The sequence below is a fragment of the Cheilinus undulatus genome, linkage group 4 (assembly GCF_018320785.1).
Source record: "Cheilinus undulatus linkage group 4, ASM1832078v1, whole genome shotgun sequence".
NCBI classification, from domain to species: domain Eukaryota; kingdom Metazoa; phylum Chordata; class Actinopteri; order Labriformes; family Labridae; genus Cheilinus; species Cheilinus undulatus.
This window is the reverse complement of record NC_054868.1, coordinates 26,863,384-26,882,184: the sequence shown is the minus strand read 5'-3', so window position 1 is coordinate 26,882,184 and position 18,801 is coordinate 26,863,384. Positions and strand designations below refer to the sequence as shown.

Here is an 18,801-nt window from a genome sequence, read left to right as displayed (position 1 = left end):
TTTTTAATTAATTTATGCAAGTCTTTTTACATATTGCATCTGGTATCTTGATTACACCTGGCACTGAGAGTTTTTCATATCATTGAGCTATCAATAGTGTTGTACTCAAGACCACACTATCCGAGACCAAGACAGGCCCGAGACCAGAGTGCACTGAGACCAAGACAAGCTGACAAGCATAAAAATCTATTTTAAAAAGCATGACAAGGTTAAACAGTTAACAAGCATTCTGTCTTTAATTTTAGTTTTCTTTTTAATAAATTTTGGCAGATAAAAACAAGATGTCTGCAACTCTTTCAAAGCAAAACATGCAAAAATGTCAAATCTTAACAAATTTGTTCAACTAATTTCTTGTAAGAAACCATTGTATGTATTTAAAAGCCACCGATAAGTCTGGAATTATTTTAAATATCTGAAAATAAGATGTTTATCTAGATTTATAAGGTGAATGCAGCCTAAAGTATGTGTTCAGAGGTATTTCCGACAGGCAATAAGATGGACTGATGTCCGAGTTTTTGCAGGTGTGGCTATTTGTTGTTTTAGCAAATGCCTCTTCTTATTATCACATTAATAAAGTCAAAGAATAGCAGATCAGTGCTGGCCTCAACTGTTCTTGATAAAAAAATCCAGAGTCCGGCCAGTCCGAGACCAAGACAAGACGGAGTGAAAATGCTCTTGAGTCCGAGACAAGACCAAGATATTAAAAATGAGCTCTCAAGACCAAGACTGTTCTTGAGTAGTACAACACCGCTTTTTACATTACAGTACGTTGATCATGATTAATTTTTCATGAAATACCTAATGTTTTCATTCCTTGTCCTAGAGATTACACTATTTGACACTTTTCAGCAGCAGAGAGATCCCTTTTCTTTCCCACATTGCTTGAAACCTGTGACCTGCTTAATAATGTGGAACAGTGCATTTTGAGGTTATTAAAAAAAAAAAAAGCATTATGAAGTTTGTTCAATAAAATATGAATTATGCTCTAACTGCTGATGACTTGGAAACATTACATTGTCATTTGCATTAATATTAAGGAAATTAAGAGAAAAATGTAATTTGCATAATAATGTGGAAAGCGGTGTAGCTATCAACACGTGTATTTGTAAACTTGGTCAATTAAACTTAAGAAAATGACCACATGGACAGCTCTCTGAGCCAGAAGTGATGCCTTATTCAACCAAGATTTCTGAAAAGATTAATTTATCAACACCTCTGAAATACAGTATCAAAAGCAACTCCTCAGATCTGATAAACTAGCTCTAGAGAGCGATCTTGCATGTGTAAATCATAGACTTTATTAAAGCCAGTGGGTAATAAAATCTATCAACTTATAGTTCAACAAAATATTTCAATAGCTTTTAAGGATGGGATCCCAATACGACTTTCACATGTTTTAAGAATCAAATAAAAATTTATTAGTACATTTTTTTCCTTCTCTATATAAGATACATCAAAAAAACAACTAGACCTTATCAATTCTAGAAAAATGAAGTCAGTGCAACAGCAGGCATAAACAGACTGTAAGACACAAGAAAAACATCAGTTTGAAATGGTCATTTTAATAACTGTTTTGGATGCACTGTACATTAAGTGACCTTCATAACTGTGTTGTGTTACTCTTTAATTTACACATACACAGCTGTGCAACAATCCATCCCTGAAGCGCCGCGCCACTCTGCTTCACTGGTGATACCTACAAAGTCTATTTTTAGTGACCGCTGTTGCTAAACTGCATCCATCCACAAAGAGCAGATCACTCCAAACAGCTGGAAAAAGTGCAAAGTACCCAGTCAATGCATGGACTCCTGACAGCAAATAATCATTGTCTCATCCTGGCACACGCAAAAGGTCATCAGGAGGTCAGTGGATCACAGAGCTACTACAGCGCCACTGACGAGGAAGTTTACTTTTGAGGTGGAAAGCCACAGAATTTCACATGAAACCACACATCCTGTGTAGAAAACAAACCTTTGAACTTCTTAATATACTCACCCATGGCAGAAGCAAAAAAACCATGGAATCATGTTGAAATGAATGATAAACATAATTGTTGACATACTATTCCCACATTAACTCATAGTTCTCCCGTGATCTTGTGCCTTCTTGTCTCAAGTTGTGCAGGACTGTGTGGCGCTATGCAAGGCTCTAGACACGCTTACAGTGTGAAAGGGCCCTCGCCAAAGCTGCTGTGCTTCAGAGCACGGCGGAGTCAGCGTATGTGTGGATTGTAGGTACAAGAGGATCAGTAACCGTTGTTACATGACAGAAGTCAAAGATGAGGGCTGGCTAAATAGGAGCCTCTTTTTAACATATATAAAAAGATCAGTCTGTGTGTGAGCACCCTCACATTTTATGTGTTCATTTCCTAGTGAAACATGGGGCAGTTCTGCAGCGCTTCTGTGGCAGAACTGTACTGCAGGATGTTGTCATAGAAACGATTGAGCTCCTCTCTCACAACCTTGGCCCCCCTCCCTCCTGAGACCCGGTACTTCATGGAAAGCAGCTTAGAGCACAGGTAGTGGAGCCACAGCACGTTGGTGTGGGGATGGTATGTACTCCAGTCATTTCTGGGATTGACAAAAGAGAGAACAAGGAATTAATTATTTTTTCTGAGGTGTTTTTACAAACACTGAAGAAACTGGACTTGAATTTTAAAAAGATTGTCTAAGAATAACTCTGTTTCTACACCTTTTGTATAAGAACCTACAGCTGGGAAAGATCAGTCATGTTCATGATTTACAGTATCTTGTTCTCTTATACTTTGTTTGAGCTTTAGAGCTGCCAGTAGACAGACCTATTACCTTTACACAGAAAATACAAAGCTGCTTCTTCTGTCTTTTAGCTCAGATAAGGCACTCGTTCATGAAATTCTTATTCTTCTTTAAGTCTAACTATGCCTGTTTCATTTTGTGCAAGAATTACACAAAAGGCACAATATCGTCATTCTCACATGAAATCAGAGGTTAGCCCCATCTTCCTGAGTGAGTATAGTCAGATCAGGCTCGACCTGTAACTAAGCTGCTGATTTGTATTTCTAGATGACATATTGATTGACCTAAGCCAAAGTCAGAGCAATAAAAAGTCTGACAGTGGCTCTGCTATCCTACACACTTTCCATATAAACCTAAGAATATGTAAATGAATATAAATGAGAGAAGCATAACACTAACCCATTCTCTTGTCTCATCAATCTGTAGATGTCAAATTGGTAATCTCCCTGACCCATGAAAAGCTCCTCATCATTGGAGATGTCGCAGGACACAGTCAGATCATCTGGAGATAGAAACATGTAAGTCAAAATTAACTAAATTTTACAGGGCTAAAAACTTTGTGTAAAAAATTTTTTAGAATCCCACCAATTTCCAGCCTGGAGAGAGAATAGTCAATGATGCGGACAAGCACCCCTCTGGTCTCTAAAGAGTGGGCTGTTCCATTTAGCAGGAAGCTGCCTGTCTTCTCTGTGGTTGTTTTGACAAGGACGTTGCCCCAGTGGAGGTCCCTGAGGTAAGCAGCACAGGGGGAATAAAGTTACCGTAACCAGATACCAACATAGCATCCATCACACTGACACCACATACACACCATCCGTGTCAACGCTCACACCAAAAGTAAGATGAATTTCACACCTGATGAGGTCAAGTTCAACAGACATCAGATTTAGTGTGTGCATCTAAACATAACTATTTGTTATTGTAGTCATTTGACAATGGAATAAAAAAGCTGGCTTTTGAACAGTAAGCTAAACTCAACTTTATTTCTATTATTAAACAAAACTGTTATTATATGGCAAAACTGTCTGGTTCCAGGTCTGTAAGTTCAAATATTTCTGATTCATGCCTTTTTTGTTTTTGCTTTTTATTTAGGATAGGTACTTGGTTGTCATTGTATAAAATTTTGTTCCCTGTGACTTTTTAAAAATAAAATGAAGTTATTGCGCTGATCCTTAACTGAAATAAATACATTTTCATCCTTTGTATGAACACAACAAGACATGGGTACGTTGTGCCACATGTACATAGATGGTCTGCCTGCGTTCAAATATAGCTTGTAGCTCATCCCCATTCTCTAATACCCCTTTCTGACTCTATTCACTGCCCTCCTCAACAAATAAAGGCATTAAAGCCCCCCACACACCAGGCTCTCCGTGAAAAAGACAATTTTTTTGTGGATTTTTGAACATTGTGTGGACTCTCTACATTAGAACAATGTTTTGTTTTTTATGTGGTCCTAATCCCCCATGGGCATGTGTCACAGAAATACAGAGGATAAAAGAGTAACACTGAGCCAAATTAAAACGTTTTAAATGAACTTTAATATTTTTTTGTGTTTCAGATGTTACTAGTAATTCCTTCTGACATTTGTGTTCATTTTCTATACTGGGAATTTAAGAACTTTTGGCAAAATATGGGAACCCATGCATTTGTCTGTCTTGCTTTACCTTAGGACTAAATCACAATCACAGGTGATATAATATGAATGTATGCTTACGTGTGTGAGCACACTCTACCTGTGTTCGAAGCACAGCTCCTGCTCAGCCACAGCCAAGGATGCAGTAACCTGATGAAGGATGCTCTTTGCCACCACCAAAGATGCCAGCTGGACAAAAGAACATCCTACATTAAAAGCTGCATTTGGAATCTCATACTGTAGTTAAACAAAGCTCATTTAAAGGCAAACACTTAAATAAAATGCCTGATTTTTCTATTTATTCCCTATATTCACAAATGTTAAAGGTAAGGTAAGGCTGGGATGTTGAGCATTTCTAAGATTTTGCATCTTCTGTCAACATCTTGGACATGCACATTTCAGATCAAACTGACCAAGCACATACCATTCAAGTAAAAGACTTACATGCAAGCAGTCATTTCATTAATCTTGACAATGTTTTACAGTTGATTTGTAAATGTAATGAGCTAAAGCAGCAATAGTGGTGGAGCATTCTTGTACTTCAAACTTGGACAGCAGTATTTCAATTCCTAAGACTAAAAAAAAAACAAAGTTAAAGAGAAGACAGGCTTTACCATACTTAAAGTAATGAATTAGATAGAATTTCAGTCCATATGGAAGAAAATTTCACTAGAAGTTGCAAGAAAGCTTGACACCACCGCATAACACCATATGGCACTAAGCAGAGGTATTGAGCTGCTATGATGCTGATGCAGCAGACTTACTGTTCCATTGCTGTTCTCCAAGTCACAGCCTCCAAACTCAAACTCCAGAATAATAAACAACTGATCCTTTTTAAAGAAATCTAAATCAAGAGAAAAAAGCAAACACAGATGACACAAACGCGATCAATTCTACAGCAAAAGTCTAGCACTTAAAGGCAAAGAAAAAGAAACACCATACAACACTGACATAACTAGCACGAAGTAAATTCAACATGAATCAAGAGTGAAAAGGCTTCTACGCCTCACCTGGTCTGTCATTCTCTGAGCCTTTCTTTTTGTCAAAGGTGTCCCAAGCTTTTAGGAAACTTGGAGGGTAGCAGCCTTGCACGCAGTGGAGACTGAGAAAAAAGGTGTAGTCACATTAACTATAAAAGTATCAACAGGCCCCAGCAGACAGGAAGAGCAGTAATGTTGCTTACTCATTGAGTCCAATAAATCCATGAGTCTGGTTCTGCTGCTTCTCTTTAAGGCTGCTCAGCTCCCTGCCGGGAAAAAAACAATGATGCTTAGACAGACACTGTACTGTTCCCATGCGGTTATTAAGACTTAGCACTAAAGAAAGACAATTCAGACTTTACAACACTCCCTGATGTGCATTTTGTTTTTTGTTTCACCACTCACTTGGAGATAATGATCTCATGGAGGATTTCTTCAAATTTCTTTTGATTCTCGCCGTTCACTTTCTCGATGCCCTCTAGTGGAATTATCTGTCAGGACAAGAACATCTTACAACTACAGAACACGTACATTTGCCTCATACTCACATATTTAATAATAATAATAATAACAACAACATCTTGATTTGTATAGTACTTTCAAAATTGGATGTTTTTAAGAGGCTTCAATAGACAGCAAAGACGTGAACTCAGGAGTTCATTAAATAAACATTACCAATCAAACCACAAACAAACAAGGGCTTGACTCTTGACAAACAAAAAGTCAAAATAAATCAAAACAAAAGTCAACAAAATTAACACAACTGAACAGAATGGAAATGACAGAAAAGATCTTGAAAGGCAGTTAAAACAGTAAAGGAAATATTCAGGTGAAGACAACATGTGATATGATTTATATAGAAAATAACAATAAAATAAAATAAATGTTTATTGAAAAAATGCGGTTCCTTGGCCTTTAGTTGGTACATTTCAAACTTAATAAAGATTCTTCAGCTAGAGGACTCTTGATTTCGAGCAAAAATTTGCTATACATTATTTTAAAATCAAGGTATTCACTTTTCCCCCTCAGGCTTTCAAACATTTTCCAAATGATACAACTGTTTTAAATGATTATTACAACAATCACTTACTATTATGAAAAGTTGCATACTTGGGTCATCTGATTATTCCTGAAAAATTTATATTTTCACTCAAGAAAACAACTAAAATTAGAAAGAAAAAGCTCTTAAAAAGTCAAGTGAACTATGGATTTTTTTCAACGATTCATTTTGGCACATTATGCAATTCTACACTGTGCTAAACATCCCTTTACCTCACTGTGATTTTGAGGAAATTTATCTCTGACTCCAGTGCTGATAATATTGACTTGCCTCAACAGCAGAATGAATAAACTAATACAATAAAAACAAACAATGATTCACATGGAAAGAGAGAAGCCCATTGTGTCAAACAACAGTACGTGCTTCTTTGTGAACACATGGATTAGTGTGACTTGTTTCAACATTTAACACACCCATTTTTGTAAAAGCTGTACATTTAGGAGTAAACACATACTTTGAGTGCGATAGTGTCTCCTGCAGCATTTGTGGTGGAGAACACCTCCCCGAAGGTCCCCTCTCCAATCTTCACACACTTTTCCATACGCTTGGGCGGTATACACTCCTCCCAGGGCAGAGGGTGTGACTGGCCACACTCAGCGTACACCTTCTCTGCGTCTGACAGATCTTCATCTTCGCTCACAACCTGACAGACACAGCACAAAGACAGGAAGCAGTGCAAAATTAAATGCTTCTCTGCTGCTATGGCTATGGTTAATCTGCTTCTTGAAGGAAACTTGACATAAGAAAGATGGAAGCCTGTCTGCTCTTGTCTGTCTTAATGGTCATGTTCAGTGTGTGTGTGTATTGTACCAGAGGACTGAAGCTCCTTAATCTTGACTGGAGGCGTTTGGATGTCTGAAAAGGTGTAGCAAAGAGATCCTGGCTGACATCTGCCAGCTCTGGTCTTACAGGAGAGCCTGACGGGGAGAGGCGTAAACTCTTTGGAGTGAGAAGCACTGGAAAAAAAAGGTAGTGATGGACAGAGGAAGTAAAAATTAGAACATGAATTGGGAGGATGGAGATGTAAAATCATTGAGACAGTCATTTTAATTGGCAGCTTCTGGCTTGGATATAAAGATGTCAGAACTCATGAACACTGCGTGCATACCCTTGCGATGAACAGAGAGGGCAGCTTTGAGTCGGCTCCAGGTTTGTGTGTTGGGTGTCAAGTCAGCCAACAGAGATGAGAGATTGTGCCGATCTGCTCTCACAGGAGTGGAGAAATTCATTGTTCCAAACAGCTGCTACACACAGGGAAGATATCATGGTTGGTTAATGAAGTGACAGTTCCCCCTTTCTAACAATAAACATTTGATGACAGCTGGGTGGGTTGTAAAAATGGACAAATCACAAATTTCAGACTAAGATCAGTTGGTTTGTGGTGTTTTAGTTGGAGGTGCAGGTTATTAAAATCCATATGTTCATTACCTTGGTAATATTTATAATCCAAACACCAGTCTGTTGAATTGTGTAAAAAAAAATTTGCTCAAATTGAGGCCCACCACTGATGATGCACAGTGCATGGTGTTCTTACAGGGAGCAGCGGGCCTGTCTGCATCTGACAGAGGCCACAGCTTTTTCGATATAATTACACTACACTGTGCGTGGGATTTAGTGTAATTTCACTAGCTAGTGGGACAGTATTGAAGCATTTTGAAGCAAAATAAATTGAAATGCAGCACATTTAACTGTGAGCTTCAAAAATACACCCTGTCACCTTATCTGCTGCCACAAATCAGACAGTAAGTGTCCTCCTCCTCCTCAACCCACAGCAGCTGTTGTGTGATCCTCAGACTTTGTAATAAGTAGTCAAAAGTAGTTACCAAATGTTCGATGTTTGTTTGTTTTTTAATTATTAAAAAATGGAGGATTAGCTTTGGAAGATTGTTATAAAAAAATCATATTGTTACATTTTATAAGATATTTTTTGGGGCTTTCTGCCTTTATTGGATTGAACACACAATCAAGTTCAAGCCATTGTTTTTGCACGATGCATGATTAATAAACTGCCAACAAATTTTTAGTAAAAGGCTAAATGTTTCAGCAGTGCTGAGTTTGCGCTGATCTCACCTTAGGCTGTTTGTGTTGTGTAGAGATCAATTCGTTGATGCTACAGTCCACAGCTTTGTCACTGCCCATCCTGAACAGGTGAGTGCTGCCTTTGTTTTTCCAGCGACTCACACTCAAGCCGCTGACACACGCCTTCCTTGTTGTCCCCGGTCGGTCCACAGATGTGCTCTTCCTTTTCTTTTCTTTAGGAGCCTGAGATGCCTTTTTTCTTTTATGGGAAACAACTTCTTTGTCTGAAACAATTTGATCCTCAGAACTAGAGGAGCCTTTATTGTTCATGTCTTTCATCACTGAAGTGTCTTCATTACTGTGATTAGTGTCACTCTCTGACCGCTGGTCAGTCTTTGTCTGGTCATCACTTGCTCTGTCTGACACAGCTGGGACTGATTTAAGTGTTATGGCTTTGGGCTGCAGTATTTCCTTCACTTGTGATAAAGTTAATCTTTTAATTTTAACATCGTGCTTATCTGTTAGACATTTCTCCTTTAGCATCGCTATGAGCCGAGCGGATTTTTTTTCTCCTCCTGTGTCTTTAGACCATGTCTGGGCTCCAGTACTGCTGCTGTTTAAAGATGTTCTAACAGACGCCATCGTTGTCCCAAAGTTATCCACTGAACATGTAAGATATTTGGGATCAGTTTCAGTCTTGTCTGCATTTTCAGTCAAGCCTGCATCTTTCTGCTTTATGATCTCTGGGAGTTGTTGAACAATCACAGGTGACAGAGCACATTTTTGGAGCAGAACTGAACATTCCTTAGTAAGACTTTTGTCCTTTACAGCTGGAGCCTCATCTTCAGTAAACAGTGTTTGTAAAGGGAGGTTTGCTGGTAGCTGTGTATCCCTTATAAACTCGGCACTGCTGTCAGTGTGCTGGCTGGATGCTGACTGCTCTGTGGTGCTTTCCTTTGAGGATGAGAGCTCAGCTGACTGCTTAAAGTCCACTGACGATGACTCACTGGTGCTTTGACTGTCAGTCACTAAAGCTGCGTGTTTAGGAGACTGAAAACTTTTTACTGAATGCAAACAGTCTGTGCTTTTCTCATTTGTTTCAGATGGCAATGTTTGAATGCTGTGCACAGATAGTAAGTTTTCACAAGTTTTGTGGACTGAGTGGGACTGTTCCAAACAGGATGAGTAGGTTGTTTGACTGCACAGCTGAGTCATAGTGTGTAAGTTCAATCTCTCCATCTGCACTGTGCAGCGACTGGTCAAACATTTCTCCTTCAAAGCTTCTATGAGCCACTCTAATCCTCCCGCTGCCGATACAAAACGGCTGCTGTATTCACTGTCATCTGCAGAGAGCAGAATCAGGCTTGGTAATAATTCCCCAACACTGTCGTTGTTTGTGTCTTCACTGTGGCTTCTGGAGTCTTTACTATCGCTACTTCTCTTGAGATCTATCAATAACTCACCTGAAGAGTCTTGCTCCTCAAGGGTTGAATGCAACTTTACTTCTGAATGAAGCCCAATAGATGGTGCAGGGCATTTAGAAGGTGTGGGCTGCCCTGATGAACATAGCCCATCCTGGAATGCACTCATGACATCTATACAGATCACTGATGCAGCTGAAGAAGAGCATGGATTGTTGATGGGTGATGGTTTAGGGCCCAGGCGTTTGCTGAAGACGGCAGCTGATGGTGTAGAGCAGAACATGGGTTTCCTAGAGCAGGATCCCAGGCTGTGATCTGCTGACTCATTAAGGGAGATCTCTTGGAAGGGGACAGTGGCAAAGCTGGTGGTCCCTGCAGCATTTAATGAGTTCTCCGCACTTGACACCAAAATTGCTGGAGGGAGCTTCCTCCTCCTCCTCCTTGAAGGTGGAGGAATCCTACAAGATCCAAAGGCTCCAGAGGCAAAGTCATCTGAGGAGTTGAGTATAGTTGAAGTTGCTAGAGGGATTTTGGGTTTGGCAGCGACAGCACGTCTGCGGCGAGTCACAAAGCGGCTCACAGAGGGAGGATGAACACTAAGAGAAAGAAGAAACAACGAAACTCAGTGCCTCAAGGCCACAATACCTCTGTGTCGAAACACAGCATGATGCTGACTAGAGCTGGGCAATTAATCGAAAAATAATCAAAACCCACATGTAGAGCCTCTAATCGACGAAAACCTGCCATGTCAATTATTTCTGTTTTTTTCCCCTTTTCTTGGAAAACTTTGACATTTGCCAAAAAACAATTTCATTTTAGCTGATGTGTGTTTTGATTTCAAATGTTCCAATAGATAAACATAAATTGTTAATTTGTGCCTGTTTCTTTTAGTTGTTTGTTTTAAATTATACAAATATTTACAGAACAGAGTCAGAGGTTGGGGGTGGAATAATCGTTCATTAATCATAATCGAGGTAAAAAGTTCAATGAATCGTGGTTTTTATTTAGGACATAATCGCCCAGCCCTAATGCTGACAGAGTCAGGATTCAAGGATGGAAAACTCTTAGAAATAGTTTATGGGCCCAGAAACATGATTTACAGAAAAGTTATTGACACTTTTTTGCAACAGTCCAAGTTAAAGAATATGTACTCACTCTATATAAACGTGTACTGTCATTCATTTGAATAACTAGTGCAGCATTGTGCCTCACAACGCTGCATGGCATCAGAAAGTTGACACAAGTTAAACCTTATCCTTGGTTTTTTCTTTCTCCATCACCCCTCCACATTAGACCCCAGCTGTGTGCACCCATCTGGCTCTTTTCAGTTGTTTAAGGGGAGAGCATTTCATGCAGATGTAAAAGTCTGGCTGAAAGCAGCCAAAGGCTGCAGACACACGTGGGCTAAGTGATGCAGAGATCAACAGACTGTGTAGCTCAACTCTTACTTGGACTCTCTCTTCATTTGAAGTGAATTTTTGTGGCAATCTCTGGTGGATATTGAGAGTTCCTCACTCTCGCTGCTCATTTGGGCTTGCTTTCTCCTCTGTCTCATTGTAACTCCTGGCACGGAGACCAGGTGACTCTTCCTTTTAAAACAATGATCAAAAAACACAATATCAGACACAAAAGTTGAAAACTTTGTTAAAATTAGATAGTCTGATTATAAACATCTGGCATGAAAAGGTATTCATTTCCCCAAAGAAAGATGTTGAACTAACAATAGGAGATTGTTGTTGTTCAGCAGTTTTATGTAGATTGTATTGATAGATGGCTGCTGGAATTCTTTTGAGCACAATACTAAATATACAAAAACAGTCTCTCTAATAATAACACACTCATTATTGTATTGGACAATGAAGCAAAAGATACCTAGCAGACAAAGTGAATAAATTAAACATTGAACTTAATCCTAGATTCTTTAACCTGGGGTGTGATGCTTTGTGGATTAGTGGTCAAAATAAAATTTATTTGTAGAAACCATGTTGGACTTTGGAGGCCACAAATACTTTTAACATATGACACAGAGTTAAGAAGCTGCCTTAGGCCTTTCCAAAGCAGTGAGTTGACAATAAATGGTGGATCATTGTGGAACCGATCATAAGCGGTTGTTTTGTTCTGAGAAATGCACTTGACCCAAAACTTTAGAGAAAATGCATGCCCAGCCCGCTGATGGTAATTTGTGTGTACAGACAGACCTAGTTGTCTTGCTGCTCTCAGCAGGCTGAGGACGGGGAGGAGAGGGCCTACGGTTGTTCTCCTCATCACTGCTGGTCTCTGTCAGACACGCCATGGCTTTTCTCTTGGTGGGACGGGCTCCTCTCCCTCTGGACACACTTGTCCTCTTATCTCTAATAATAAAGAGCAGATTAAAAAACAACCAATGGGTATGGAAAGATAAAAAGTATGAGCAATTTGGTCAGAAGAAAAAAAGGCAGTTTTTTATACTTAATATTGTGGATAACATATTATGTGGTACTGACAAAATGTTCTGAAAGATTTCAGTATAAATTAGATCACATTTACAATACGTTTCATATGCAACTGTTATGTAATGAATAAAAATTGTTTTACTAATAATTGTTTACCAGTCAAAAAGGCATTTCAGTACAACTGTGACACCACTCACATACTGCATGTTTTTACTGACCTGGTTGTCTTGCTTTTCTGCTCAGGCTGAGGACAGGAACGAGGTGGAACATTTTCTTCGTCATCACTCTTTTCAGTCAGACTCAGCATGGCCTCCTTCTTTGCAGGCCGCATCACTTTCTGTCTGGCAACACTAGTCCTTCTCCCTCTGTGACAAGAAACACAGATGAACACTTTAGGTGAAGTTTCAGTGAGATTCCAAGAATGAAGGTAAATAAATCCCAAATGTTTTGTCTTACTGACACGCTGTCAATATATATTTGGAGGCAACTTAAGTGTGTAACAATTAAACAAGGCAACTTTATTTAACCAGTATTTTTCTCTAGCTGCTAGCAATGGTGATAACACCCAAGGGTGTGTTTATCTGAATAAGTGCAACCAATAACCATCAGTTCAATATTTATTTTGTCAAAAGGACATCATATGGTCCAATTTTATGTTTTTGCAATTAAACAGTTTTTAAATAATGATCTGTTAAATATAAATAAAAACAGTTGATACTACTTGAGATACTGATTTACCCTGACTTTTACTTCGAGAAGCATATTGGTGATTTATTTTCTAGATAGCTTTAAAAGTAACCCTTCATTTCAAGACATGTGAGCTTTTAGATTCACATTAATGCATTTTTATGCATCATGTACACAGAAACATACTGGATTTGTACTTTTTCGTAAAGTTAAAAAACTATATTGAATATTATGTAGGCTGATCAATGTACTCTGGTTAGTGATGTCATCTTCCTGCATCTTTCCAACCGTACAAAACGCAATCAAGCCTATATTACAGTAACTTCTTCCTTGTTGTCCACCTTTTTCATAAGGTAGAATTCCTATATGACTAAGTTGTTCGCTAAGTACCTGACTAGAGAATTGTCAAAATCCAATTTCAACAAATTTAAATGAAAGCGCTTGAGTTACTAGTGAGAAAACGCAGCAACAGTATTGTATTGTGAACGTACCGTAACTTCGCAGTTCTTGTGGGCAACTCAAACGCGGACACATCCCCGTCTGTTGACAGGCTGCTGTCGAAGGCCTGCTTACGGTTTTCTGGTGAAATCCAGGCAGACAGCTTTCGCGTCTGCTTACCGTATGTCTTCAAAAATATCGACTTCAAAGGCTTCATACTTTGTATTTACAACTTACTCTTCCACAAAGCTGAACTTCTGTTGACGTGCAAAGGCGTGCTCGAAGGTATTTAACTGTATTTAACCACAGGGCATGCAAAAAGACGTTAAGATCCGTAATTCAAGTTTGTTGTCCCTTGTTCATTATTTCTAACCGCTTCTCGTTCAAACTGCCGCCGTCCTCTGATAGGTCAAAAAACAGTTAAGATGTCAACACAGCGCCACCTGGTGGCTTGGAGCAACTTCAACTCGGGATAGATGAAGAAGAGGAGGTTTTACAGCAGTGTTTCTAAACTGGTGGGTTCAGACCCAAAGTGGGTCAAAGATCTATTTTTAGGGGGTAGGAGTGGAAATTATATGGCAAAAAATCTCGATGTTTGTAAGCTCTGAGCCGACTTCTCTACTTAGCTTAGTTTTAGCTTGGTTTTCCACTAATAACTCTGAGCTATGGTGTTTTTTTTTTCAGGATTTCAACCGTTTGTCACCATTTCACAGAACAACAAAGCTAGTTCCTTCAAGATAACGAGGCAGTTCCTCTAAAAACGGGGTGTCCAAACTTTTTCCAGTGGGGGCCACAATCAGATATAAATCAGGATAGTGGGGCTGCTTCATGTACCCTACCATGTTAAAATGGCTATTTATTGGCTGACATGGCAAATAGCCAATCTTGGAGTGGTCAGATTTCAGGGGGGGCCTGGATACCACTGGCTCTGCCCCTGCAATGTCATCCATGCTGCTTTTGCTGCTGTAATCTATCAAGGCATTATAAATCAAGATAGAATTATCATTTTGGTTGCCAATATGAATGAATTTCAAGAAGTAGTTTGAAGGCCAAACAAATATGGCCCACAGGCCACATTTGGTCCCCCGGCCATAGTTTGGACACCCCTGCTCAAGAAATTAAAAAACATGTCCACACTATCTTGGGAAAATAGAGTAAAGTAAAATGTGATCAGGGCTCCTGTTATGGTGTGGTTTTCACACATGCTTGTTTTGTCCTGTCTCATTTCAATGGATAATTTTGAGTGGTTTAAAATCTTTGGGTCACAATTTCTCAAAATGGTTATGGTGGACTGTCTAGACCAGTTGAGAGCTATGCAGTCTTTCAACATATTTTCAGTCCTCATAGAATGCATATCACGGTGAGATAATTTCCACTATTGGCCTTTATGTTTTCCTGTCCACATGTTAACACTGATAAATTGTAATTTATGATGAGTTAAATCTAATTACTTGGTTAGTAATAATCCCCATGTAAACTATACAAAATTACATAGACATTACTGCCAGCATCCTTGACACTAGTTTAATTCAAATAAATAGATGACTGTCTTTGCTTTAGATTATATTTTTGCGTTGCATGAAAAAATGTACGATTTATCTGATAGTGTTTTTTATTTATTTTTAAATAAAATAAGTGTCTACTCAACATAATGAGCCAGTGGTTTTAAATCCATGTTCACATGTTCATCCATGTTGTCATTAATCAAAACTGTAAATGTGAACTTAAAACAAAAAGTAAGGCAATTTTTGTGTTTGGTACATTATTTCTTTGTTGTAACAATGCTTCTTGGTAATAAATTTGATACCGTTGGAAAGCCTGTTTATTACCCTTTTAAATGATGCCACATTTGTAAGGAACATGCATTTGTGGGATGAGCAGCAGAGGTGAGTATGTGGGTTGTGCCCATGAAAAATGTGCCAAATCTTCTCTGCCAATGCTAAACAGCTGATTCTGCCATTGACTCTTGTTTAGTGTTTGGTGGATTGGATGATTGAAGTTTGAAGAAACAAGACATATTGACAATTTAACAATTTATACATTTAACAAACAGGAGCCTCAGTAGTGTGTGGAAGCACCATACACAGCCACAACAGCCTGGCTCCTCCTCCTCATGTTGGTCACCAGCCTGGTCACACACTGCTGCGGGATGGCATCCCATTCTTCAACTAGCATTTGTCACAAGTCAGCCAGTGTGGTTTTGTTGGTCACTCTGGCACCAACAGCACACCCAAGCTGATCCCACAAGTGTTCAGTGAGGTTAAGGTCAGGACTGCTGGCAGGCCATTCCATCCTCTCCACTCCCAAATTCTGGAGCTAGTCTCTGATAAACCCTGCTCTGTGGGGGCAAGGGTTGTCATCTTGGAGGATAGAGTTCTTGCTGACAGGCTGACAAAACAGTATTATTGGGGTGTTGTCTTCTTTGGACGCCCACTTCGCAGCCTGTCTCTGACATTCCTCATTATATGGAACTTGGCCTTCAGTTTGGAGAAGGTACCAAGGTTCACTCCAAACAATGCGGCAACTTGGTTTTGCGGAACACCAGCTTGAAGTTGCCCAACCGACAGGCCCTATCCAGATCAGTCAAACGTGGCATGCCGATTCTTGAAGCAGACATCTACTGACCACTGTAGCAGGGCCCATGCTCACAGGTGCAGCCAATCAGGCACCTGACTGGCAGCACCTGGGGGTACCAGAAGCTCAAAATAAGAGTCAATAGCAACAGCAAAATAAGCTGTTTAGCACTGGCAGAGAAGATCTGGCACATCTTTCATGGGCGCAACCCACATACTCAGCTCTGCTGCTCATTCCCACAAATGCATGAAGGTACCTCGAATAAAATGTAATCTCTTTTCAGTTACCTATGTGCTCATAAATATGAACTAAATGCAGTTTTTTTTATATTGTTCCACGACTGCCCTTCAAGTTAAAGAAAAATAATAATTCTCCCCCACTGGAATCTAAACTTGAGAAACAGGAAAAAACATCACTTTGCAAAACGCTAACACTGCACAGATCCTTCCAACAATGTAGTAAACATTTGTAACCACCAGGTGTCACCATTTGACTAACATGCACTGCCCTGACCATATGGAAAAATTGACTAGTTGAGAGGACAGCAAAAGATTTTCATAAAAAGCTCGGCTTTTCACTTAAAAACTAATTTTAAAATGTGATCTTGTGTGTATTGTATTTGTACAGTACATTGGCATCTTTTGTCTTAGTGCATACAAACAGGTACACCTCTACCTGTAGTCCAAATTTGCAAATTCACATTTGAGCAAGACAGAAAAAGATCTTAATGTAGAAAACTGACTCTGAATAATGTTTGTTATTATTTACGGAAAAAAAGGTAATGGTTAAAATCTGGCTCAATCAAGTGATCTTGTGTGTATTGTATATTGTATTGCGTATTTTATCAACAGATACACCTCTGGTTGTATTGTTTAATTACAATGTTATTTTTGTAGACTATATTTTGATTAAAGGGTTGGAGAAAAATAATTCTATACACTTACACTCATAATTTATCGCTAATAAATTATTCAGTTTCCTGTATAACCAATAATTGTTTTATTCACATTATCCAAATTAAAAGTTTTAATCACTAATTAACGTAGACTCAAAGTAGGACACAGTATGATTAGGTGATGATTAGTCATGATATTACACAGGAGCGGATGTCCTTTAAAAAAAAAAAAAACAAAACAAAACAAAAAAAAATCACATAGGAGCGTTTGCTTCCGGAGCGGCGTCTCCCGGTTCCCCCTGTCGGAGAACAGCAGCATCTGACAGAGGGAGGAGAAAAGGAAAACGGCGAGCGAAAACGAAGGGGAGGAGAGCAAAGACAGGAGCGCAGCAGCGAGGAGGACGGGAACACACTGGAGAGAGGAGGTGAGTGATGTGGTATGTCGAGAATTTGCTCCTGTATACATGGAGTTGTGTCCGTCACAGTGCCGTTGCAATCCTCCTCTGCGTTGGATTGAGTGAGTAACTTTACATATTCTTGCGGGCGACGCATTGGCTTTGGCATCCACGGGCCCCGCTGTGTTGCAAACAAATCGGGAAGGTGGGGGAGAGGAGACTTGGGAGGCTGCAGCGGCAGATGGGGGCATTTGCATGACCCAGCGTGTGTTCCTTTGACTTCATTGTCAGAGATTTTGTTTTGCCTGAGAGAGCCGTTCAAGGACTCTTATCGTAGTGTGAGGGAATGCAACCAACGGCGGAGAGTGAAAACAACCGTTAATGGAACGTTCTCGCGAGCTGCCAGCCTCTGACACCGCTGTGCTTTAAGGTTAGCTAACTCCAACAACTCGACTGCTAACTGCCAAGTGAGGGCTTTAATGAGAGCGACGCTTCAAAGTAGATGCAATGGAGTGGTAGAAGGCCATGTCTGTAAAATAAAGACTCTTAACTGTATGTTTAGTGATGTTTTAAGGTAGTAATACGCATGTTACCAGCGTGAGAATGGTAAACTGACCTGCAGTCGGCCATTCAATAGAACTTAACACACCACTAAACGGGAAGAATAGTGTTAACTTACCGATGTGTACTTCTATCACCTTCATGTATCATACCGTAGTAGTTGTGTATTTCTTAAATGATATGAAGTTGTCCGTTAATGTCAATTTAATTAAATCCCTGTGAAGGTGAACTGAGATTGACTGCCCACCAATCAGCACCGGTGACTTGAACTTAGGCTGTGCTCTTTGTGCTTTGTGTGGATGTAGCCATTGATTTTTTCCCCATCAAGCATTTGAAGGAGGGTCTGGTATTAAAAATAAATATATAGCTTAAGTACATGTTTAAAACAGACCAATATATAAAGAGCTAAATATAACTGAATTATAAGCCATATAAATGTGTCAAGTTTTATACCCTAAGAAGCAATACTGCCCTTACCCTATCTTTACTTACCTATGCAGTGGATGTATGTGTTAACTATTGTATAATTATTTTTAGCAATGACTTTCTATTAGTATAACCAGAAGCTAGACATGCCAGTTTATACAATCCAGTGGTTCCCTCTCAGAGATGCACCATCTCCTGGCTCCTGTGTCTTGTCACATGCAGGTCTCAGTGCTGCAGGGCTTCTATTTAAGTGATAAAGAGCTTCATTGTGAGATAAACAAGTATAAAGGAGGGTATTCTTCAGACGTGGCCACATTAGGTGGAATAGTCTGAGGCTGTGTGCACCATGCAGGCCCCTGGGGGTGATAGCCAAGGCTTGTATTGGTGCATGGTGCTGGCTGGACTAATCGTTTCCAGCCTTGGCTGTGGTAATTTCAGTCAGGCCCTTGAGATAATATGGCTGTTTGTTTTATAAAAACATGGAGCCATTTAATGGCTTGTTT

The 18,801-nt window shown here is 39.5% G+C and overlaps 2 protein-coding genes across 11 annotated transcripts in view; one reads left to right on the top strand and one right to left on the bottom strand.

The window, feature by feature from the left end:
* Positions 1 to 1,453: 1,453 nt before the first annotated feature.
* Positions 1,454 to 13,817, bottom strand: haspin (histone H3 associated protein kinase). 4 transcript variants are annotated; one of them, XM_041784189.1, is made up of 17 exons: positions 13,501 to 13,817; positions 12,541 to 12,687; positions 12,089 to 12,241; positions 11,339 to 11,479; positions 8,521 to 10,486; positions 7,559 to 7,694; positions 7,261 to 7,406; positions 6,905 to 7,093; positions 5,796 to 5,881; positions 5,594 to 5,656; positions 5,421 to 5,512; positions 5,175 to 5,254; positions 4,511 to 4,599; positions 3,360 to 3,502; positions 3,174 to 3,276; positions 2,351 to 2,570; positions 1,455 to 1,769 (listed from the first exon to the last, which is right to left on the bottom strand). In XM_041784189.1, the coding sequence occupies exons 1-16, from the start codon at positions 13,662 to 13,664 to the stop codon at positions 2,369 to 2,371; spliced, it is 3,900 nt and encodes a 1,299-aa protein (XP_041640123.1). In that variant the 5' UTR covers positions 13,665 to 13,817; the 3' UTR covers positions 1,455 to 1,769; positions 2,351 to 2,368. The 4 variants fall into 4 exon arrangements, 3 of the variants coding, with proteins under 3 accessions (XP_041640122.1, XP_041640124.1, XP_041640123.1); XM_041784188.1 differs by having other exon boundaries at positions 1,454 to 2,570; XM_041784190.1 differs by having other exon boundaries at positions 1,454 to 2,570; positions 7,559 to 7,691.
* Positions 13,818 to 17,220: 3,403 nt separating this feature from the next.
* Positions 17,221 to 18,801, top strand: part of apbb2b (amyloid beta (A4) precursor protein-binding, family B, member 2b) — a 74,930-nt gene continuing 73,349 nt past the window's right edge. For 4 of the 7 annotated variants that reach the window (XM_041784632.1, XM_041784631.1, XM_041784630.1 and 1 more), the window contains exon 1: positions 17,221 to 17,341. The gene's annotated coding sequence lies outside the window, so the exon portion shown is untranslated. Of the gene's footprint in view, positions 17,438 to 17,602; positions 17,742 to 18,801 lie in introns of those variants that run through there. The other 3 variants (XM_041784627.1, XM_041784628.1, XM_041784629.1) reach the window with 3 other exon arrangements.